Raw genomic sequence first — 21,283 nt, 5'->3', positions numbered from 1 at the left:
ATCTCTCCTTCAACAGCGTCTTCCAGCTGGGCACAGTGGTGCACCCCTGTAGTCCCAGCGACTTGAGATGCTGAGGCTGGAGGGTCACAAGTTCAAAGCCAGCCTCAGCAACTCAGTGAGGCTCTGAGCAACTTAGTGAGACCCTAAAAGGGCTGGGGGTGTGGCTCAGAGGTTAAGCACTCCTGGGTTCAATCCCTGGTACCAAAACACAAAACCAAACAGAAACAAATGGCCTAGTGGCTCAGGGGCGGAGCGCTTGCCCAGCGTGGGTGCCATTCTCAGCACCCCACAAAAATCAATAAAGGCATTCTGTCCACACCCAACTACAAAAAAAATCAAAAACAAAAACAAACCCAGCATCTTTCACCCTGAACTGCTGCTGGCTGGGCACTCAGCACGGTGCAGAAGACGGGCACGTGCCTGCCCCTGTCACCTCTCCACGCCCGCTCCTCCTCCCTGGCTGGACTCAACGTTCCAGCTCCCACTAGGGCAGGCCTGGGGACCGCACCAGGGGTTCCAGTAACGGGTCTGGCAGGGGCCTCTGGAAGGCAGGAAACGGCCTTTCTTTCCTGTTCGCCCTGCCCAGATGAGCCAGGCCCAGCTGCGTCTCCAGAGCAGAGGGGCTTGGCCAACGGCCCGCTGGTGGATGAGGTCAGACCCACCCACCCTCCCGGGGGACAGTGTGTGTTTCTGGCGGGGGGACCTGGGCTTGGAGCCTGGATTCTGTGAGGGAGGAGCTGGACCAGGATCACCACCAGGGATGTGGGGGCGGCAGGCGGGCCGGAGGGGAGGAACTGCCCGTCTCTCCTCTTCCCCCGCAGGAGGGCAGGCGGTCAAGAGCCTGCTGGAATCCCGCGCGCTGGTCCCGCTTCTATGACAAGACCTCTAAGCCTCAGGTCCCTCGTCTGGAAAGTGGGGACAGCACCTGCCGCGGAGGAGTAAATGGAAATGTGTAAGGTGCTCAACGCGCACCAGCCCGGGCTGCACACAGAAGACCACTGTCGGATGACAGGCAGCCCAGCCAGGGCTGTCCAGTGTGATCTGGGCACAGAGGGGCCACACAGCTTCTCCTGGGCAGCAGGAAGGTCCACGGTGCTCAAGCGCGAGCCAGGCTTGGCCGAGCCAGGAAAACATCATGACTTTATTTGCTAAATGACAGTAGCTCCTGGTAGAGTTGGTGGCTGCTGTCTACACAGCATGGTCTAAAGTGGGGGGCAACAGTCAGCACTTCCTGGGGGGAGGGTGCAGGGAAGGCCGGGCCAGGCTCTCTCGCATAGGAGTGTGACAACAGCCAACCTCAGGGCTGTGGGAGGTGACGGTGGTGGCATCTCTAGAGACGGGTCCAGCTGGTGGCTCAGAGGCAGGGAAGTCCAGTGTCCAGCGCGCCCACGGCCCGCACTACCTCACGGCGCCGGCGGCCAGCGGCGGCCAGGGCTGCTCAGCCAGCTCCCGCTCCAGCTGCTTGAAGCGCTTCTTGGAGGCCCGTTTGGGTCGGAGCCGCCGCAGGCAGGCGGGGAGGCACTGGTCCAGCACGCTCTGCAGGGGACAGGCGGGGTGTGAGCGGGCTGCCGGCCGAGCCCCACATCCCCCTAGCGCTGCACCGCGGCGGGCCCCACCTCCAGCATGAAGGCCCCCACGAGGTTGAAGGCGACCAGGCCCAGCAGCAGCAGCTTGAAGCAGGTGTCCGCAATGTTCCTCAGTCCTAGTGGCCCCTGCAGGAGGCCGGGGACCAGGATGAGGCCCACCAGGACAGAGCCCAAGAGCGCCAGGGCCACCAGGAAGGGCACTGGGGGTGGGGGAGTCTGTCAGCAAGGAGCCGTGCCCTGGACGCTCGCACCCACGCTCCCCTCGGGCCGCCCACTGCCCCGGCCGCACCCGCCCCACCCCGCAGCAGCACCGTTGGTGTAGAGCGGCCGGCGGAAGGGCGCCCCCTTGGACACGGCTGCGGCCAGGATGAGGTATTGGAAGCTGGACAGAGAGAAGACCACGGTGTTCTCATAGTTGGGCAGGTTGTCGGGCGCGGGCAACGTCTTGTTCAGAGGCACGAACCTGGGAGTTGGGGTCCGGTGAGCGTGGTATGCAGGCGACGGGGTGACGGGGGGGGGGGAAGCCACCCTGCTCCACTCACCACGGCTGGGCCACGGCCAGGAAGTAGCCCCCGAGCTGCACGCCAGCCACCAGGGCCACCTGCAGCAGCAAGCTGCTCAGCACGGGGACGCTGAGCAGCGCCCCTGGTGGCCGCGCCCGCCCCAGCGTCAGAGCTGGCCCCGTGCGGCTCATGAGGACCGCGATGGTGGTGGTGATGACCAGGTCGATGGCCAGGAACTGCACGTCCCCCAGGTTGGTGTTGATCTGTGGCAGGGGAGGGAGGGCAGAGGGGCTGCTGAGATCTGGCCTGGCCCAGCCCCGGGGCAGCCCCAGTGACAGGGACAGGAAAGGCACAGGCCCTCCCGTCTGAGGGGCCAGCGTTTGCCCAGCCATAGGGAAGCTCCGGCCTGGGGAAGCAAGGCCCCCAGTCAGACGCGGGGGCACCGTCCTAAACCTGAGGGAGGCCTGGGCTCTGCCGTGTGGCTCCCAGCTGTCGGGGGGACGTGGGGACGGACACAGGTCCGAGGTCTGCACCTCCCCTGCACCTGTACTCCCGGGGAGCAGGGCGGCCCCCTGCCGAGCAGGGCGTGGCACAGCTGCCACCTGGGGCAGTCAAGACCCCTGCCCCACTCCTGCCTGGCTCTGCCTGTCTCCCCTGCAGACGGGAGCTCCTGGAATTAGGGGCAGGTTGTTAGCACACGATAGGGCTACATGGCTGAGGCCCTACTGTGTGCTGGGCCCTGTGCCCAGGACCTCCATCTTGCTTTAGTCTCACTGCCTGACTCGGTGGAAGAGGCGGCCAGTTCCAGAACGTGCGGTTCCCAGCTGCTCTGCCCGGGGCGGCGCTCACCGTGTAGAGGATCAGGACCGAGATGAACTGCGTCAGGCTGTACAGGGCCATGTACTTGAAGACGCTGAACGACGTGTCCAGGGAACAGCGGCCTTCCCTAGGTAGCAGGCCTGGGCATGAGGGCAGGCCAGCGGGCAGGGTGGGCCTCACGCCGCCCACCAGCCCTGCTGCCTCACCTGATGACCATGGGCACGCACTCGATACTGGCCACGCTCGAGGTGAAGGGCGAGACGACGGAGGCCTCGGCCTGGGAGAGTGAGATGCCCACGTCGGCCGCCTTCAGCGCCCCGCAGTCGTTGGCACCGTCCCCGCACATGCCCACGCAGTACCTGATGGGGAGGGTGTGTCGTGAGGGCACCTCTTCCCTCTGCCAAGGGCTGAGCAATGCCCACCGGTGCCCACAGTGGCTTCCGACACAGCAGACCCAGGAGGGCTTCCAGTGCCCGAGACGGCAGCGCAGGGACCCCGCAGGCCAAGCCCCCCGCCTGGCACTCACTGAAGCCTCTGCAGCTCGCACACCAGCTCCGTCTTCTGCTCAGGGGCCATGCGGGCGAAGACGGTGCCCTGCACCAGGACCTGGAGCACAGCGAGGGCAGGGCTGAGGAGCCGTCGGGGCGAGAGCAGGGCAGAGCGGCAGGAGTGGGTGCCAGGCTCAGGGCAGCCCTACCTTGGGCAGCAGCTGGGGGAAGTGCTTCCTAAGGACATCAAAGGTGGACCCACCAAGGGCCAGGTGGCTGGGCCGGGGTTCTGGCTCCACAGTGTAGCTCGCAGCCTGGACAGGATCCTGGGGGCCCAGGAAGCTCGGCTTAGCTCCCCTGCCCCTCGGAGAGCTGGGACCTGGGTCAGGTGCCACAGCCGGGGTCGTGGTGAGGGGTCAGCCTTACCCTAGCCCCGTGCGCGGCTGCGGAGGGCTCCACGGGCAGGAACTGCAGGGAGGCGGGCTGTCCCCGCTCAGGGCGGGTAGCGTGGATGAGGACCAGGTGCTCCTGGGGGCCTACCATGCCACAGCTCCGGGCCACAGTGACTGCTGTCTGCAGGTTGTCCCCTGGCGGGAAAAGGGCAAAGTCAAAGTCTAGTCCTGACCAGGGGCCACCCTCACCCTGACCCCCAGGTCTACAGGTCAGTCACGCCGTTGGCCCTGTTTCCTCTTCAGAACTAGGCACTGAGGGGCTTGGAGGAAGGGGCCTGGGCTTGGGTCCCTCAGGCTTGTGGAACAGCGTGTGGGTGCGGCATGGTGACGGCCGGGTGCCCAGGGTCGAGCTGCTGCCGTCTCCCCCACTTAGAATCTCCTCTGCCCATGAGCCCGGCACAAGCTTTGAGGCCACCACCATCACCCCCGCTTCTCAGAGGTGGAAACTGGAATTCAGAGGTCACCCAGCAGGTGAGCAGCTGGGCTGCAACCCACACTGTCTGACACCAAACCTGGGCTCCCAGGAGGTCATTCCACTGAGCCTCAGTTTTCTCATCTGTGAAGTGGGGGTGGCAGTTACGTTTGTGAGTGATACTGTGAAGATCCACGAGATGTTTCAAGATGGCCTGGCCCCAGAAAGGTGACCCAGGAGTGGGCATCGGGCACCTCTTCCTTCTGCCAAGAACTGAGCAGATTCTCCCCTCCGAAGCCAGGCGCTGCGGGCCACGGTACCTGTCACCATGACAGTGCGGATGTGTGTTCTCCGCAGAGCCTGGATGACTGGCGTCGTCTGTGGCTTGAGCAGGTTCCTCATGACCAGCAGCCCCAGGAGGCTCAACTCCTGCTCCACGGCGTCCCTGGGCGTTGGGAGGACAGGGTCAGAGGTCACAGGGTGTGGGCCACTGGCAGTCACTGGCAGGGGCGTCTTCCCTGGGCGCCCACCCAGACGGGCCCACCTCGTCAGCTGCTGAGCGGCCTCCAGGTTGGGTGCAATGGGCAGGGGCTTGCTGGCCAGGGCCACGACGCGGTAGCCAGCGCTGGTGTAGCTCTGCAGTGTCTGGGTGAAGTCAGCGGGCACTGCGGGAGAGGGCGCGTCACGGGCACAGAGCGCAGCACAGGCAGAGGCTGGAAACCCAGCCGCTCTGTGCCAAGGCCCAACCTGTCCCCTTTACCCGTCTCAGGGCTGCAGAGGCCTGCCACTAGCTCTGGGGAGCCTTTGACGTAGGCCTCGGGCTGAGTGGCCCCTGGCCAGGCCACCACCACGTCCATGCGCTGCAGAGCTGAAGAGAAGGGGAAGCGGCAGAGGACGCTCACTGGCACTGGGGGCTCCTCCTGCAGGGCAGGGGGCAGTGAGGGGCTGGCTCTGGAGCCCAGCCCTGGGCCCAGGCCACACAGGCACCCCCCAGCTCACCGGTCCCTGCAGCTGGGAATCCTGAGGTGGTCTCATCACTGCCAAGACCTGCGTCCCCAGTGCCGAGTCTGCTGCCGGCCCCTCCTCCAGGACCTGGGAGGCAAGCAGAGAAGGCTGGCACCTAGGGGCCTCGCCCATTGAGACAGGGGGACTCGAGTTAGACTCAGAGGAGACTTCCTTCACAGGGGACGGGTGGTGCAGGAGTTAAGAGCATGGAGTTTGGAGCATGGGCACGGGTAGACTCAAATTCAAACCCGGGCTCTGTTGCCTCTAAGTTGTCAGGTGACCCCAACAAGTTATTCCAAGTCTCCATTGGCCTGTTGGCCCCCTGGAAGGCAGGTCTCAAGTGTGCCTGCTGGGGCTCGGGGAGGAACCAGAGACAGGCCCCAGGGCCAGCACGCAGCCGGCCCTCCGCACAAGGCCCTGCCAGTACCACCCACGGGACAGACAGACAGAGAGCACCCAAGGGACCAGGCGTGAGGACGAGGTGGGACTCAGGCCCAACTGCCCCGGGACACAGCCTCCTCACCCAGCCAGTAGACTCCACCATCTTGAGGTCCATGGGGTCGCCCACCGGGGTGCCCTGGAGTTGGCTGAGGGCGTGGCAGGTGGCCAGTGCTCGCAGCAGGGGCCCCATGGGCAGGTGGCGGGGCTCGGGGACCAGCGGCAGGAAGGCCTGCTCCTTCAGGGGCACCACCCCCATCACGTCCAAGCCATCTTCGGTGAGGGTGCCTGTCTGCGGGGGACAGCCAAGAGTCCTGTCCTGGGATGCGCTGTGCCCACTGGGTGGCACAGTCTGGCAGTCCCATGGGAACCCAGGAAGCCAGAGCTGGAGACACGGAGCCCTTTCTTGCCCCCGGGTCTCTGCTGGGGCCGCCCTGGTCCCTGGCTCTCTGCCTGGCGTTTCCTCCCAGAAGCCTCCCCTGTAACTGCCCAGAATCAAGGAGGGCAGGCAGGCCTTGCCACGGTGCCCGCGGGTGGCTTCTCTGCTCCCCACCTGCTCACGGGACCGGAGGAGCAGCTGGCCACAGGCAGCACTCCGTGTATTTGTGCGTGCCCGCCCGTGCCCTGCCAGTCCACCTGCCCGGCTGCAGGCCCGGCTCCTCACGAGCCTGGGCCTGTGCGCATCTGATCGCATTCCCCACTTAGGTTTCAGCCCCTGACACCCTCGGAACCGGGTCGGACCTGCTGCCTCTGCTGACCAGGTGCTGCCCACCTGGTCTCGCCACTGCTCACTGCACCCAGGTTTACCGTCCGCCTGTCCCTCATGCTGCTCCCACCTTGGGGTGTCTGCCCTTGCCCCTCTCCTGCTGGCCCCTCCCCCCAGTGAGGCCACGCACGCCATGCTGGGAGGACCCTTCCCCCAGCGCCCTCTCTGGAGCTGCCCCGTTCACCCCCCATCAGGTACCCACACGCGCCCTCCCTGAGCCTCTGGCCCTCGGCATCTCCTTTGCTGGCTCTTATTCTGGTGGGGACACCAGAATAAGTCTGTGAGGATGTCTGTGCTGGTCACTGCTGGACCCCAGGCACACAGTAGGTCCTCAATGGATCCTGAACAGTGAGTAAATGGTTCGGGCATTCCATCTAGCAGACCATGGCTGGGAGGTGGAGCTGGGTGGGCCTGGGGGCCCCTGACACGTCCACCCCGATGGGACCTGGTGTCAGGCAGGCCGTGCCCTGGTGCCGCTGCACCAGGTGAGGAGGCCGGGCTGACCCTGCGCCCCCGCTCCAGCCCCCAGCCCACCTTGTCGAAGCACACCAGCCGCAGCTTGCCCCCCAGGTTGATGCGCAGCGGGTGGATGCAGAAGATGCCTTGTGCCCGCAGCCGGCTCTGGGCGTAGAGTGTGCACACGGTCATGGCGGCCGGCAGGGCGGGTGGCACTACCACCGTCACCAGGTCCAGAGCCCGGATCACAATCTCGTTCACAGGTACCTGGCAGGAGGCTCTGTGAGCACTGAGGCAGGCCCGCTGGACACGCCGGCCAGCCCCACCCAGCCCCGCCCAGCCCCGGCCGCGCCTACCCGGTTGCGGTGGAGGATGAAGATGCTGTAGATGGTGCCGAGCAGAGCTGGGGGCGGGAGTGGGGTTTCAGGGTTCTGCGGCTGGGGATGGGAACCCGGGCGCCACCGCCAGCCACTCCCCAGCACTTTTTATTTTTTATCTTGAGACAGGGTCTCCCTAAGTTGCTAAGGCTGGCTTTGAACTTATGATCCTCCTGCCTCGGCCTCCCGACTGGCTGGATTTCAGGCATGTGCCGCTGCACCATGCAGGTAAGTGGGGCACAGCAGGGTGGGGTACAGGGACGCACTCACCCAGCACAGAGAGGGCAGTCACGAACTTCATGCTGTGCTTGTAGAACTTGAAGTTGATGGGCCTCGGGTGCAAGATGGAGCTCACCAGGCCCCCTTTAGCCGTGCAGAACCCTGGGGAGAGGCAGGGAAACCAAGGCTGGAGAACTCGGCGGGCAGGCCTCCCGACCTCCCACCCCCGTTTCACCCTGGGTGCTGAGGTGGGATGCTCACAGGCCTGGCCCGGCCTCCTATGGGTTTTGGGTTTTTTTGTGGTTAAGATTGAACCCAGGGACGCTCTGCCACTGAGCCACGTCCCCAGCCCTTTTTATTTTTTAGACAGGGTCTCACTAAGTTGCTGAGGCTGGCCTTGAACTTCTGATCTTCCTGCCTCAAACTCTGGAGTCACCGGGAGGCATAAAGACACAGTGGACTCCCTCCTGCTTGCCACACCCCTCCCCCTCCAGCACTCGCTGCTCTGCCGGCTGCGGTGACACTGCAGCACCGACCGGGCAGCAGGGCAATGCAGAGCGGGTGTGGGGCCAGGGGCCCCGGGTCCTGCCCTGCCTGTGTCACCTCTCCTCCCAGGTGCTGAGCCCAGTTTTCTTCCCCACCTCCAGGTGTGTACCTGTCCGGGTCACCACCGCCAGGACCTGGGGTCCCACATAGGCCCGGGCCTGCAAGATGAGGGTCCCACAGAAGAGTGTGTGCCGCCGATGCGTCTCTGGGCAGTAGGGTCGGGGTCCCTCGGGCAGGGCCGTTTTCAGCACTGGCACACTCTCCCCTGGGGAGGGTGCGCTGTGAGCCCACCGAGGGCCCTCAGGCCGTCCCCTCCCCCACAGAACCAGGAACCGCAGGCGGAGTTGCTCCCTCAGCCCTGGGTCTCACTGAACTCTGTACCCAGGTGTGAAATCACGATCCCATTTTATAGAGAAGGACACCGAGGCTCGGAGAAGGCAAAAGATGTGAAGACGCGCAGCGGCCAGGTCCCAGGAACCAGCTCTGGGGGGTAGCGGGCCTGTGGGGCGCACGCTGTACCGAGGGCAGGGGCCTCTCTCCCATCTGGACTGTTCTCACAAGCGCGTGTCAGTTTTGTAACTCAGATCAACACAGTGACTTACGCAGGGGCGAGCCACAACCGCCACAGAGCGCCGGGAGGCTGCCTGGCAGAGTGGCAGTCCCTTACTGAGTGCCTGGGAGCATCTACTGTGTGCAGGTTTCTGGGAGGGACTTGGGGACAACCCAGGCTCTGGCTCTGTCCCCAAGAGGTAGGCGGAGGAGACAGGTGTGGACGGTTGGAGCAGGCCAAACCGAGGGTGCCGCGTCCTAACATGGCAAACAGAACTCCAGCCAGAACAACTCCTTGGCAAAAGTCACCACTCCGTGGTTTTTAATAAACTCTGTCTGGTGTCCGCCACCAAGACCTGACGCGTTGCAGACAGAAAAATCCCCAGGCTTAAGAGATGCACAGGACAGGCCACCATGGCGGCACCGTCTGTGGCTGCAAACTCGTATCCAACACTCATCGCTGCGGCCCAGAGTACCTGGGCACGACCCGCCCGCCCTGCAGCCTCTGGGTGGCAAGCACGCGTGCCCAGGACGAGTGTCACTCAGGAGCACAAAGCACACCAACGTGATCTCACGCCGTAAACAAAAGGGGCGAGCGTGCATCAGCGCGAGCAGGTTCCACAAATGCTGAGACAGGTGTGGAAGGACACCCGGAGCCCTTCACTGTCCCGCCCTGGGAGCGGGTGGTGAGCGGGACCCCCACCCGTCCGTGCGCCATGTTCTCCCAGGTGCCTTGGGGTCCACAGGCCCTGAAGGTGGACATTTCTTCACACACACTGGGAGCTTAACTGTGCACCTCCTGTCCAGGGGTGACCGTTCCCCTTTTACAGGAGGGGAAACGGGTTAAGCCATGAGCCCAGGGTGTGGGGTCAGCTAGTGCCGAAGCCGGGATTGTTACTTAAAGAAAAGGGAAAAGAAACCTCAAGCACACTCGTGACCCAGGCAGAGGATGGGTGGCCGGGAGCGGGCTGGGGCGGGGTTGGGGCCGGGCTCACCTGTCAGCGAGCTCTCGTTGACCACGCACTCGCCAGCCACCAGGGCGGCATCGCAGGGCACCAGCCCGCCCTCCGGGGGCAGCACCAGGCAGTCTCCAGGCACCAGCTGGCTGGAGTCCACCCATTCCTCCTCTGCGGGCAGGTAGAAGCTCAGCAGGGCCGCCGCCCCGGTCGCCGCCAGCCCCCCGCCGGGCCCTGGCTCCTCACCTCCTCCAGGTCGGCACACGCGCACCCGCACGGACAGCTTGACCATGTCCCTCAGCGTCTGGCTTTGCTGTGGGCACAGGGGCAGGAGGTGGGTGGGTGGCGGCCCGTGGGGACCATCTGCCGCCCCTGCCTGCCCCCGCCCCTCACCTTTCTGGTCTTGTAGAGCGACAGGCAGATGGAGACGCTGGAGATGAGGAAGATGCACAGGGCGTACCAGTAGTAGCGGTCGGCCAGCCACAGGGCGATGCTGAAGGCCTGGAACCCGTAGTAGGGGTTCAGTGCCTGGCGGGGGCGTGAGGCAACGTGAGGACCGGGCCCCCAGGGCAGCCCGGCCAGAGGCCAGGGAGCAGAGGGCCTGGGGGGCTCAGGAGGGCCGAGGGCAGCCTGCCATTTCTATCAGGCTTCCCGAGCCTGCCCCAGGGTCAGAGGCGGGAGGGTCACACTTTCCTCTAGGCGTCCAGGTCACGGGCTGCCCTTGTCCCTGAGTGACCCTGACTACGTCCTGCCCCTGCTCAGAGCTTGGCCTCCTTCTGTTGAGCAGAGGAGCCTGGTCTTACAGGGCTGCTGGAGAACGAGACGGTCACCCATGGAAGGCGCCAGGGGCCAGGGCACAGCCTGGCACGGGGCAGGGCAGCTGCTCCATGGGGCATCCGCCTCCCGTCTCCCCACAGGCAGTCCCACCGCCAGCCCAAACCTTGGGTGCAACCTCTGAGTCCTTGACCTGGCTTCTTGCCAGCTGAGCTGACTGCCGTCTGAGGGGACCAACAAGGGGACAACTGGTCGGGTCTGCCACCATCAAGTGGCGGGCGGAGGCAAGCCCTGGGTCAAAGACGCCCAGCACGTGTGCACCGGAGGGAGGGTCCGCGACAGCCCTACCTCATCCACCAGGAGCTGTGGGTAGGACTTGACTGGAATGCTGATCACATTGGGGCCGTACATGGTCTTCCTGTAAGAGGCGGGGCTGGCTGTCACTAGGGGCTGTGGCCGCCGGGCCCTCCTGCGGTCACACAGCTCCCCATTTTATACTGGGGAAGCCAAGTCCCTAGGAAGGCAGGTGAGCAGGGCAGGGAGGGCAAGGCAGGGCCCAGCCGGGAGCTCTGGCCCGGCAGCACCCACCTCACGGTCCGCTCCTGGGGGCTGAGGCCGGCGCGAGCACGGTGGATGTCGTCACAGGTGCGGCCACGGTCTAGCAGGCTGGACGGGGTGGGGAAAGGACCCTCGTGTGGGTGACAGCCCAACAGGCTCGGGACTTGGGGCTCCAGGCCCTTACTGAGCCCCATCTGTCACGCTGGGTGCCTGGGAAGGAGCTCCCTCAGGGACTCTGGGCTCAGTGGGCCCTGTTCCTCTGACGCGGCCTCCAGCATCTCACCAAGGAAGGACAACGAGAGATGACGGAGAGTTCATGGTGACCAGAGCAGCTATTACTCAGGGACAAGCACCATCTACACGGATACCTTAAGCGAGTCACCTAACTTATGAGCCTCAATCTTCTCATCAGCAGAATGGGGACAGTGACAGGGCTGTGGGCAGGTCACATGACGGTGGGAGTGCAGAGCGCTGGGAAGTGCCGGCACCCTATGCAGCACACATGCCCTGAGCCCTCTACTGTCCCTGTGGTGTGGCCTGTCCTCACGTGAGGACACCTGGCCCCAATGGCCCCGAGCACAGCAGTGTGCTCCCAGGTGCAGCCACGATCCAAAATGGTCAGGAGCTGATGGGCGAGTGTCCCCGCTCCCTCCCTCCTTGGGGGACAGCACCCCGAGGTGCATGCTCTACACTGGCTGGAAGAAATCCCCAGAGGTGCCTGAGGGGCCACGGCCTGACAACATCCCCTCCCAGTCCCGCCTGGGATCACCGTCTAGATCACTCCCTGCCCCTGCCTCATCTTGGGCTTTGCTTCCCAGAGACTCAAATTAGGACCTCTGGCAGGTGGGGACAGAACCCCAAGCGGATTGAGTCCAGGGCCCCCAGTCAGGTTCACGGCGGTGGCCAGATGTGGTGTGGAGCTTTACGTACACTTCACCTTCAAATGGCCCCAGGAGGCTGGGGTCACTTCCTCCCAAGGCCCAGAGAGGCTCGGTAACTTTCCCAAGGTTTCCCTGGGGAGCAGAGGCACCCAGACTGCTCTGGCCTGGCTCCCACCTGACTTGGTAGAAGGCTTGCTGGGTCTCCATCCAGACGTAGCGCTGGCCCTGGAACAGGTAGTACCGCAGCACCCGAGTCTGTTGGGAGAGAGGCAGGGTAGGAGGGGGCCCTGGTCCCATGGGGAGCAGTGTGTGGTGGCCAGGGAGGGCAGACGGGCCAGGAACACAGGCAGGGAGGCGGGGCAGGAGGTGGCACCCTCGGTGTGGGACCACAGAATCAGGAGGCTCATGGAGAACATGGAGCCCCACCTCCCACGGAACAGTTCAAGAAACTGAGGCCAGGAGAGGGGAGAGGACTCGTCCAGAAGCCAGCTGTCCACTCACCGCTTCCTGCTGCCTGTGGAGTGGAGCGGTGTCCTTCCATGTCCCCTCTGGTGCTGCCCCCACAGCCACCTGGTTCCGTCCATCCTCTGCCTGGGCCTGGGGGGACAGCTCCAGGCTGGGGAGGAGCTGGGGGTTACTCTGCAGCTCGGAGCTGTCCCCAGACCTCCCCAAACCAGAACTCGCGTCCCCTGCTGGGACGGAGGCATCAGAGCCTTGTGGGAGGGCGCAGAGGAAGTGGGGGCTCCTGGAAGGGCCACGGGGCTGCCTCACCTGCCCTCGCCCATGGCCTCGGTCCGCACCTGGACGGTGAAGAGCTGCCGGGAGCTATCCTGGAACGGAGGCGGGGCTCAGCCCTGGATGAGGCCCCGCCCCGCCTGAGGACCCCCTGCCTTGTGTCCCGCCCCGCCGCTCACCTCTTTGTCTCTTATTTCGATGACGAGTGTTTCGGCGCGGGCCAGGTTGCAGGGCTGGAAGCGCAGGCGCACCCCCCACAAGGGCTTCCAGCGGAACAGCAGCAAAGGGATCCCCGCCAGCATCCAGACCACGACGTGATAGCCGATGACTCTCCACGGACTGCCACAGTAGCCGCTGAGCCTCTGCGGGCGGAGAGGCGGGCTGAGGCCAGCGCGGCGCCAGGCGGGGCGGCCCCTGCCCGCTGCCCGCTGCCCCTGCACCTACCACGGATGAAACTGAGGAGCTGAGGGGATCGATTGATGTCTCTATCGTCAGGGTCCCGTAGCCGGTGGGCGTGCTCCCCACGAGAGGGCTGCTGTCTGTGGGCGGAAAGGAGAGGGTCTTTGAGGACTCTTTTCTGCGACGCTGGGGATGTGACCTAGGGCCCCACCGCCCAGCAGCACCCAGGCCTCCTCTTCCTTCTGTAAAAGGACAAGCTGTTTTAGGATTGCCCGATAAATCCAGTGGCCCCAGTCTTCCAGGGCCCGCAACCGGCTGTTCTGCTCGGGTTTTTGGGGTACCGGGGATTAACTCAGGGGAACTCGACCTCTGAACCACACCCAGCCCTTTTTTGTATCTTACATAGAGACAGGGTCTGAGTTGCTTAGCACCTCACTTTTGCTGAGGCTGGTTTTGAATTTGCAATCCTCCTGCCTCAGCCTCCCAAGCTGTGGAATTACAGGGGTGGCACCTGTCCTTTTTTTTTTTGTTTGTTTCTGGTGGTGGGGACTGAACCCAGGGCCCGTGCATGCGAGGCGAGCAGTCGACCAGCTGAGATACATCCCCAGCCGGTTTGTTCTGAATTGGCGTTGTATTTCCTCCTGTGCAGGCCACCTCCAAAGGACGTGACCCGGAACAGGAGGATGGGCCTGCTGAGTCCCTGAGCTCTGATGGCCAGCTGTTAGCCTGTTGGAACTCACTGTCCCTCTTTCCATCCTCATCTGCCCCACCCGGAGGGCGGGGTCAGGGCACATTCTCATTTGGTCCTGGTATCCAGCAAAGGCCTGGAGTAGCAGACAGGAGTCGGGACTGATGTGGGGCAAACAGGCTGCCACCGCAATTCTCTCCTGCCGCCCCTGCGGATGAGCTGTGCTCTCAGCAGAGCAGGTGGGCCCTGGGTGTTCTGCACCCCAAGCGGCTGGGCCTCTCTGGGTGCTGACCCCTGAAGGACCTGGGAGACACGTGGATGTTGGGCTCCTCCCTAGACCTGCAGGATCGGTTCCTCAGCAGGGTGGGGCGGTGCTGGGCAGCTGCCCACTTCACAAGGGCTTCTGGAAAGTTCCTTAAGGGGTTGGGAAAGTCAGGCAGGTGTGGGGCTCCCCCTCAACCTGAACTCCTCCAATCTGAGCCCTTCTAAGTTTCTATGAACAAGCTCAGAGTGTGCCAAACAGCTGCCAGGGTCCCAGTGTGCCCAGCCTCTCAGCTGGTCTGTCCCCACACCCTTGGGCTGCTGTAGCTTCCTGAGCCCAGCAAATAATCTGAAGAGGGGTTGAGGGTGGGGCTGAAAGGTACAGCACTCGCTGAGCACACCTGAGACCACACACACACACACACACACACACACACACACGTCAAGCTAGCCAACATTCCCCAAGGACTCAGCAGATACGGGGCTCTGCTCCTGGTCCCATCTACATGGTTAACACAATAACCCTGCCAGGTAACCATGATTATCAGTCCCATTTTGTACAAGAGAAGAGGGTCAGAGAAGTTAAGTAACTTGTCAAAGATCACTCAGCAGGTTCATGGTAATTCCAGGACACGAGCCCAGGCAGGCTGACTCCCAAGCTGGGTTTTTCTGGTTTTGTTTTTTAATTAAACAAGGGGTTTATTTGTCTGATGAAAGGAGAAGCCTGGGTGTTGGTCACCCTGGACTGGTGCAGCAGTGAGGGAACCTGGCTCCTTCCTCCTCCTGCCTGTGGCTGCAGACCTGTGCTCACCGGCCGGGGCAGGGGTGTCTGGGGGACATTTCACTTGGCTCATGGCCAGAATGGGGTCGCAGACCCCCAGCTGTGAAGCCAGCTGGCCAGGATGGGGGTCAGCTCTCATCTGAGGTGGTGGGGGGCCGGAGAGTGAGGGCAGGCTGGGCTCTGACCGGCGCTTCTGGGTCTGGTCCTCGCCTGGCTGCTTGCCTCTCCCTGGAGGCTGAGGTTCAGGGTGGAGACGAGCAGCCCTCGCTCACCCGCCAGTGTTCGGAACCCCTGAGAAGCAGCGAGGGTGGCGAACGGGGATTCAAAGTGCTGCTTCTTTCGGGACTGCGGCACCCGGGCCCGTGGACAGGTGGGCTTGAGATTCTCTCCCCAGACTGGCCCTCGGCACCGCTGCGCCACCTGGGCTCACCCAGCAGTCCAGCAGCCTGTCCTCCTGGACTGAAGGTACGAGCCACCACCATGGTGGGAGGACAGAAGGGCCGCTCACAGCCTCCGAGCCCCTGCGAATCTCCCCTCCTGGCAAGACCCTGTGGCGGACGCTGGCACAGACGCCCACCTGGGAGGGAGCAGCCGGGCAGTCAGTGCCTGATGGGGCTCTGGGGCCCACGGGGGTGCCATCAGAGCAGGACACGGCACGGAGCCTCCGAGCCTCTTTGAAAGGATGACTCAGAAACAGAGGGAGCCACAGCCCCACCTGCGGCGCCCAGGCCCTCTCCCAGCGCCGGTGACTCAGAGCAAGTGGCAGCTCCAGGGAGAGGCTGGTCTCCAGGGCGGACACACACACACACACACACACACACACACACCAACACACACACACGCACCAACACACACAAACACAACACACACACACACCCCAACACACACACACACACCCCAACACACACACACATAACACACACACACACACACCAACACACACAAACACAACACACACACACACCCCAACACACACACACACACACCCCAACACACACACACCCCAACACACACACACACACACACACACCAACACACACACACGCACCAACACACACAAACACAACACACACACACCCCAACACACACACACACCCCAACACACACACACACCCCAACACACACACACATAACACACACACACACACACCAACACACACAAACACAACACACACACACACACACACACACACACCCCAACACACACACACACCCCAACACACACACACACACACATACACACACACACACCAACACACACACACACACACATACACACACCAACACACACGCATGGGGCCGCGGGAAGCGCTCCACTTCCTTCCCTTCCGCATCTGCAGACAAGGAGCAGCTGGGGCCTCTGCTCTCCGGGGGGCCTGGGGTGGAACCTGGGGCGGGGTGGGGGGCACTCAGAACAGGTGTCTGCAGTGCAGGGCTTGCAGGTCCTCGGCCGCCAGCAAGCCACAGCCTTTTGGGCTTTGCCACAGCTCTTGACGCCCCTGAGACCAGCTCCAGAGTGGTGCAGGGCTGTGCTCCATGGCTCTGTGGCGACGGGGCAAGAGTGCCTCAGGTCACCAGGGCGCAGCGCAGCTCTGTGCATCTAGTCCTCCTCCCCACGTGCTGCGTCTGGGACACGAAGCCCCAGGGGCAAGGCCTCACATCTCCATGAGCATTTGCATCATAAATTGTGCTCCTGGGGCCAGGAGAGGTGTCCCATGCCTGTGATCCCAGCAACTCAGGAGGCTGAGGCAGAAGGATCCCAAAGTTTGAGGTCAGCCGGGGCAATTTAGTGAGGCCCTAAAGAAACTTAGTGAGACCATGCATCAAAATAAAAAATAAAAAGGGCTGGAGAAGTGGCTCAGTGGTAGGGTCCCACCCCGGTGGCTAAATTGTGCTCTTGGCTCCAGCCAAGCAAGCTGTGTTTCATAAGGCAGGTGCCTTGGCATCTCTGGCCTTCCATTTCCCATCTCTAGGTGACAATCCCAGAGATCCTGTGTGCAACTGGTTCACAGGAGAAGCAAGAGTAGTCACCAAAGCAGGTGCCTGAGGTTCCTGAGGCCTGACAGGTGGTGGCTCCCTGCCCAGGGTGTGTGGCTTCTTCTCTGGCCCACTTCCCAGGCAGACCCTTTCCTTCCCATCCCCCAGGCTGAAACCCACAGCTGTGCCCCAGGCCTGTTCACCATAAGCCGCAGCGATCCCAGGCATGATCCCAGGCAGGGAGGGAAGCGGGCTTGTTGATCGGACTCCATTCCGCACAGGCTCTCGGCTGGGCCTCCTAATTGCTTCACAAATGAGAACCCTGAGCCTGCCACAGGCAGCCTGTCCAGGGACGGTCCTGAAGCTGGGAAGCCCACACTGTCCACCTGCTGCCAGCCTCGCCCGCGGCCTTGCATGGGCTCTCCCAGGTCCTGCTCACGCCAGGGTTGGTAAACACTGAGTGAATGCAGAATGCACCCTGCAGACATGGCGGAGCCTGAGGCTAGGTGCCAGGAGCCACATGTCCATGTCCACCCAGCCCTGGGTCAGTCTGCTGTGAGGCGCACAGGCTCCAACCTCTTCCTAAAGGGCCTTTCTGTTCCTTCCCTCTGGGAAGTTCTTCCTCTGTCTATCCCATGCCCACCATTTCATCAGGATGCTTCCTCCTCAACCTTGGGGAAGGGGTGGGGAAGAGACTGCAGGAGTCGGAAGTCACACCTGTGGAACCCTAGTCCTGGCAAGGGTCAAGCCCAGGGCACACTGTCAGGCAGGACACCTGTCAAAAAATGGAGTGGGCCTGTTCATCCCTATTCACAGCCAGCAGCTCAGAGGCTCACGGGAGGTGTCTGAGCTCTTGCCAGTTCAGGCCAGCCCAGCGCGGGCCCTGCAGCCTGGGTGGGTGAGAACTGTCCAGGGCGACCACGACATCTCAGTGGCTCACAGTCGCCACACAATCCTGAGCGGGGACCAGCATCATCCCCCTTTTATAGTTGGGGAAACTGAGGAACAGGGTTCCTTGCCCAGCGTCATATAACGTGAAAGGGAGAAGGTGGAAATGTGGATCTGAACGAATACATTCTTCTTTTATTTAGTTCATCTTCACATGGAAAATATAGATTAGAACGTCCATTTAATGTGGTGGCGCATGCCTGTCATCCCAGCGGCTCAGGAAGCTGAGGCAGGAGGACTGTAAGTTCAAAGCCAGCCTCAGCAACTTAGCAAGGCCCTAAGCAACTTAGTGAGAATCTGTCTCCAAATAAAATACAAAAAGGGCGGGGGATGTGGCTCAGTGGATAAGTGTCCCTGGGTTTAATCCCTGGTATCAAAAAAAAAAAAAAAAAAAGAAAAGAAAAACCAGAATTTCCCATTTAAAATGAGGCCTGGGGCTGGAGGTAGCTCAGTAGAGAAGCACTTGCCTAGCACGCCCAAGGTCCTCGGTTCAACACCCAGCACCACAAAAAATTTTAAAAAGAGAATGAGGGGCTGGGATTGTAGCTCGGTGGCGGAGTGCTTGCCTCACACGTGTGAGGCCCTGGGTTTGATCCTCAGCACGATGTAAAAATAAATAAATAAAATGAAGGTATGTGCCCATCACAACTAAAAATATTAAGAAAAAAAATGAGAGAATGAGACCCAGAGATGTTGACTAACAGGTACAAAGTCATGCAGACGAGTGGCCAAGCCTGGCCAGGGTCTGAGCTCACAGCCTGGGGCAATGACGCCAGCTCTGTAGAGCAGAGGGGCTGCAGTCAAAACCATCTGGGAACGTCTAGTTTCCTGCGGAAGTCCCGGCTTCCTGCTGATGACCTGGCACCCGGCCAGGCGGCTGCCTCCCACCTCGCTGTGTTTCCCCTGTGGCCTGGAGCCCCTGTCCTCGCCAGGCCTGTGGGACTCTGCGTGGTATTTGGGTCTGGAGTCCCAGGGCCATTTTTCCTGGCTTCTCCTCTCCTCTTGCAGTGCTGGGGATGGAACCAGGGCCTTGCGTGCTGGGCAGGAGCTCCACCACTGGGCCGCACCTCAGCCCTTCCTGTCCCCTTCCTCACCTGGATACCCTCCAGGCTGTGGGCTGTGGAGGACACGGACAGAGGCAGGCTGCGGGGGCTGCAGCTGCGGCCCTCTGGGCAGGAGAGGTCCGTGGGCCTCATTCTCAGCAGGTGGAATTGGGCTCTGATGCAGGGATGGGGAGCTTGGAGGGTGTGGTCCTGGGGGGCCTGAGGCAGGGGATCTGGAGTGGTGTTTGTGCCCCCAAGACACTCAGCCAGTCCCCGAGGAGACCTGCCTTCCCGGGTCATTCATTCAGTGCAGAGGGGTACCTGCCCGGAGGCCCCGAGGGCCCCGGGTGGCGCACCACTTTCCCCACCGGGACACTGTCACTCGGGCTGGGATGCAAGTCAGTGGAAGGGGTCGCGCGCCCAGGGCCCCCAGGACCGTGGCACCCCGCCACGGTGTAGGAGAGGGGGCGAGTCGGCCATCGCGGCGCCATCCCGGGCTCCGGCCTCGCGGGGCAGGGCGTCCGTAGAGGGGAGGGGGCCGAGATCTCCGCCCCGGGCCGCTCCCACGGCTCGCAACCCCGCGGCGCGGGATGTCGCCGCCCCCGCCACTGGGAGATGCAGCGCGGGGCGGGCCCGGGGCCGCGCGGGGCGGGCGCGAGCGGGGCGGGCACCCACCTGCGCTCATGTCGGCTCCTCGCGCTCATCGCCGGCCGCGGCGTGCGCAAGGCCCCAGCGGGGCGCGGTGCTGGCGGCGCGGGCTGGGCGCGGGCGGCGCGGGACGCGGCGGCACCTGCGGGCGCGGCGGCGGCGCGGCTCTGAGCTGCTGCAGTCGGTCTGCGGCCGCCAAGCCCCGCCCCGCCCCGCCCCGCCCCGCCCCTGCGGCCCGCGTCCGCCCGCGCCGCGCCCGGGCTGCCGGGACTTGTAGTCCCAGCGCGCCTCCGCCGGGCGCACGCTCGGGGGTCTCCGGAGGCAGAGCGGCCCCCAGGCGGACGCACCGCCCCGGCTGCACACCGCAGTGGTCAGTGCTCACGGACTCAGCGTACTGGTTCACGCTGGCCTCCACCTCTTCCAGGGCGCGCGACCACGGGCAAGTCCCTTAACCTCTCAGGGCCTCATTTCCTAACCTGTAGGATGACAGTGACGTCAGCCATGCTTGCATATTGTGAAGATCAGACAAGAACATGCATGTAGAACCCTTGAAACAGTGTGGCACTGCTGGATCAATGTCAAGGATAGAAGGAATACACACCTGCTGGACTCCCAGGGGCAGATACGACCAGGAAAATGCACCCAGATGCGGGAAGACGCTGTGATGGCACATGGGAGGCCTAGAGAACGCCAGCGAGATGGTGAAGGTATACCCCAAGCCCAGAAGCCTGGAGGCGTGACCCACAGACACACCTGCACCGGTGGCATGCAGGGAGACCTGAAAAACACTGGAGATGTCATGCTTGAACACATTGGAGCATTGGCGCTCACTGCCCCAGAGTGACAGGTACAGAAACAGTATTCCTCTGACTCCAGGGTCCATGGCCTCTGTACTAGATCCATCCGTCTCTTGTCCGATTTGAATTTATGGAGTATCATGCACAGTTCTAGGCGTTGGAACATCAGGTGAACCAACAGACACAACCCTGTCCCCATGGTGCCTACCGAGCACTGGGAAGCAGCCCAAGGCAAGCAAAACAAAACTCCAACAATAACCTATTGTGGAAAGTACTAGAAGGATGCAGAGCTGTGGTGGTTGGAGATGGTGGGGTACAGGAGGCTTTGGCAGCAAGAGCTACATGAATATTGGGTACTGGAATGCTCACTGGCAGAACTTAAGGGTGGACAGGATGGGATGTGGAGGTGCAGAAATGTGTGGAATCAAAGATGTGCCCCTGGCAAGGTGACCCACACCTGTAATCCCAGTGACTCAGGAGGCTGAGGTAGGATTGCAAGTTGGAAGTCAGCCCAGGCAACTTAGGCCCTAAGCAACTTGGTGAGACCTTGTCTCAAAATAAAAAATAAAAAGGGCTGGGAGTGTGACTTAGTGGTAATGCATCCCTGAGTTTGATCCTTTATACCAAAAAAAAAAAAAAATGTACCCCCAAAATGTTGACCTGAGCAGCTGGGGACAGTAGAGTCATTTTCCAAGCCGGGGCACGCTGCTGGTGGAGCAGGTTGGAGGGTCCATTATTATTATTATTATTATTTTTTTCAGTGCTGGGGATTGAACCCAGGGCCTTGTGCAAGCACTCTACCACTGAGCTATCTCCCCAGCCCTAGGAGGGCCCATTTCTGTTGACCACCTGGGCATGGTGCTATCTTCACTAAGCCAGGACATAAAACTTTTTTCACCAGCAGGTGACACTTCCAGTGGGGACCGGGTGCTTAACTTCTCAGAGCCTCCGTGTCCTCCCACCAGGGCTTAGCCCAATGCCCAGAAGGCTACTTAACCAGCGAACCCAGACTTCCGGGGCAGCAGGAGGGTGGGGTTGGGAATGGCTCGCTGAGATGGCCTTGCCAAGAGACAGTGGCTCAGTGGCAAGGGGCTGGTCCCAGGCATCAGAAAGACCTGGGTGCATTGGTCGCTTTCTCAAAAAAGTCCCTTTCCCTTTCCGAGCCTCTCCTGCCCTGTGACATGGCAGCCTTTGAGAGGATGAAATGAGATAACAGATGCT

The 21,283-nt window shown here is 62.4% G+C and overlaps 1 protein-coding gene across 3 annotated transcripts; it reads right to left on the bottom strand.

Annotated features, from left to right (window-relative positions):
* Nucleotides 1-1,116: 1,116 nt before the first annotated feature.
* On the bottom strand, nt 1,117-19,468 carry Atp13a2 (ATPase cation transporting 13A2). 3 transcript variants are annotated; one of them, XM_047561718.1, is made up of 29 exons: nt 19,293-19,468; nt 12,965-13,059; nt 12,700-12,882; nt 12,557-12,615; nt 12,287-12,401; nt 11,961-12,040; nt 10,935-11,012; nt 10,695-10,764; nt 9,966-10,100; nt 9,819-9,885; nt 9,612-9,743; nt 8,177-8,332; nt 7,573-7,683; nt 7,282-7,328; nt 7,004-7,192; nt 5,789-5,995; nt 5,260-5,352; nt 5,021-5,180; nt 4,805-4,925; nt 4,581-4,705; nt 3,823-3,983; nt 3,606-3,722; nt 3,435-3,514; nt 3,115-3,267; nt 2,939-3,035; nt 2,129-2,352; nt 1,898-2,049; nt 1,617-1,786; nt 1,117-1,536 (listed from the first exon to the last, which is right to left on the bottom strand). In XM_047561718.1, exons 1-29 carry the CDS (start codon nt 19,300-19,302, stop codon nt 1,399-1,401), a joined length of 3,525 nt encoding a protein of 1,174 aa, XP_047417674.1. In that variant the 5' UTR covers nt 19,303-19,468; the 3' UTR covers nt 1,117-1,398. The 3 variants fall into 3 exon arrangements, with proteins under 3 accessions (XP_047417674.1, XP_047417682.1, XP_047417689.1); XM_047561726.1 differs by having other exon boundaries at nt 1,617-1,712; XM_047561733.1 differs by lacking the exon at nt 1,617-1,786.
* Nucleotides 19,469-21,283: the final 1,815 nt, after the last annotated feature.

The sequence above is a fragment of the Sciurus carolinensis genome, chromosome 1, assembly GCF_902686445.1.
Source record: "Sciurus carolinensis chromosome 1, mSciCar1.2, whole genome shotgun sequence".
NCBI classification, from domain to species: domain Eukaryota; kingdom Metazoa; phylum Chordata; class Mammalia; order Rodentia; family Sciuridae; genus Sciurus; species Sciurus carolinensis.
The sequence above is the reverse complement of the archived record's forward strand: the minus strand, read 5'-3'. Positions and strand labels throughout refer to the sequence as shown.

Bases quoted from the DNA above. Each gene is read 5' to 3' on its own strand.
- Atp13a2 (XM_047561718.1), bottom strand. The intron at 5,996-7,003 runs GTGGGCTGGGGG...TGTCCCCCGCAG, and splicing joins GGCTGGTGTGCTTCGACAAG to ACAGGCACCCTCACCGAAGA. The intron at 4,926-5,020 runs GTAAAGGGGACA...CCTCTCCCGCAG, and splicing joins CCTCTGCAGCCCTGAGACGG to TGCCCGCTGACTTCACCCAG.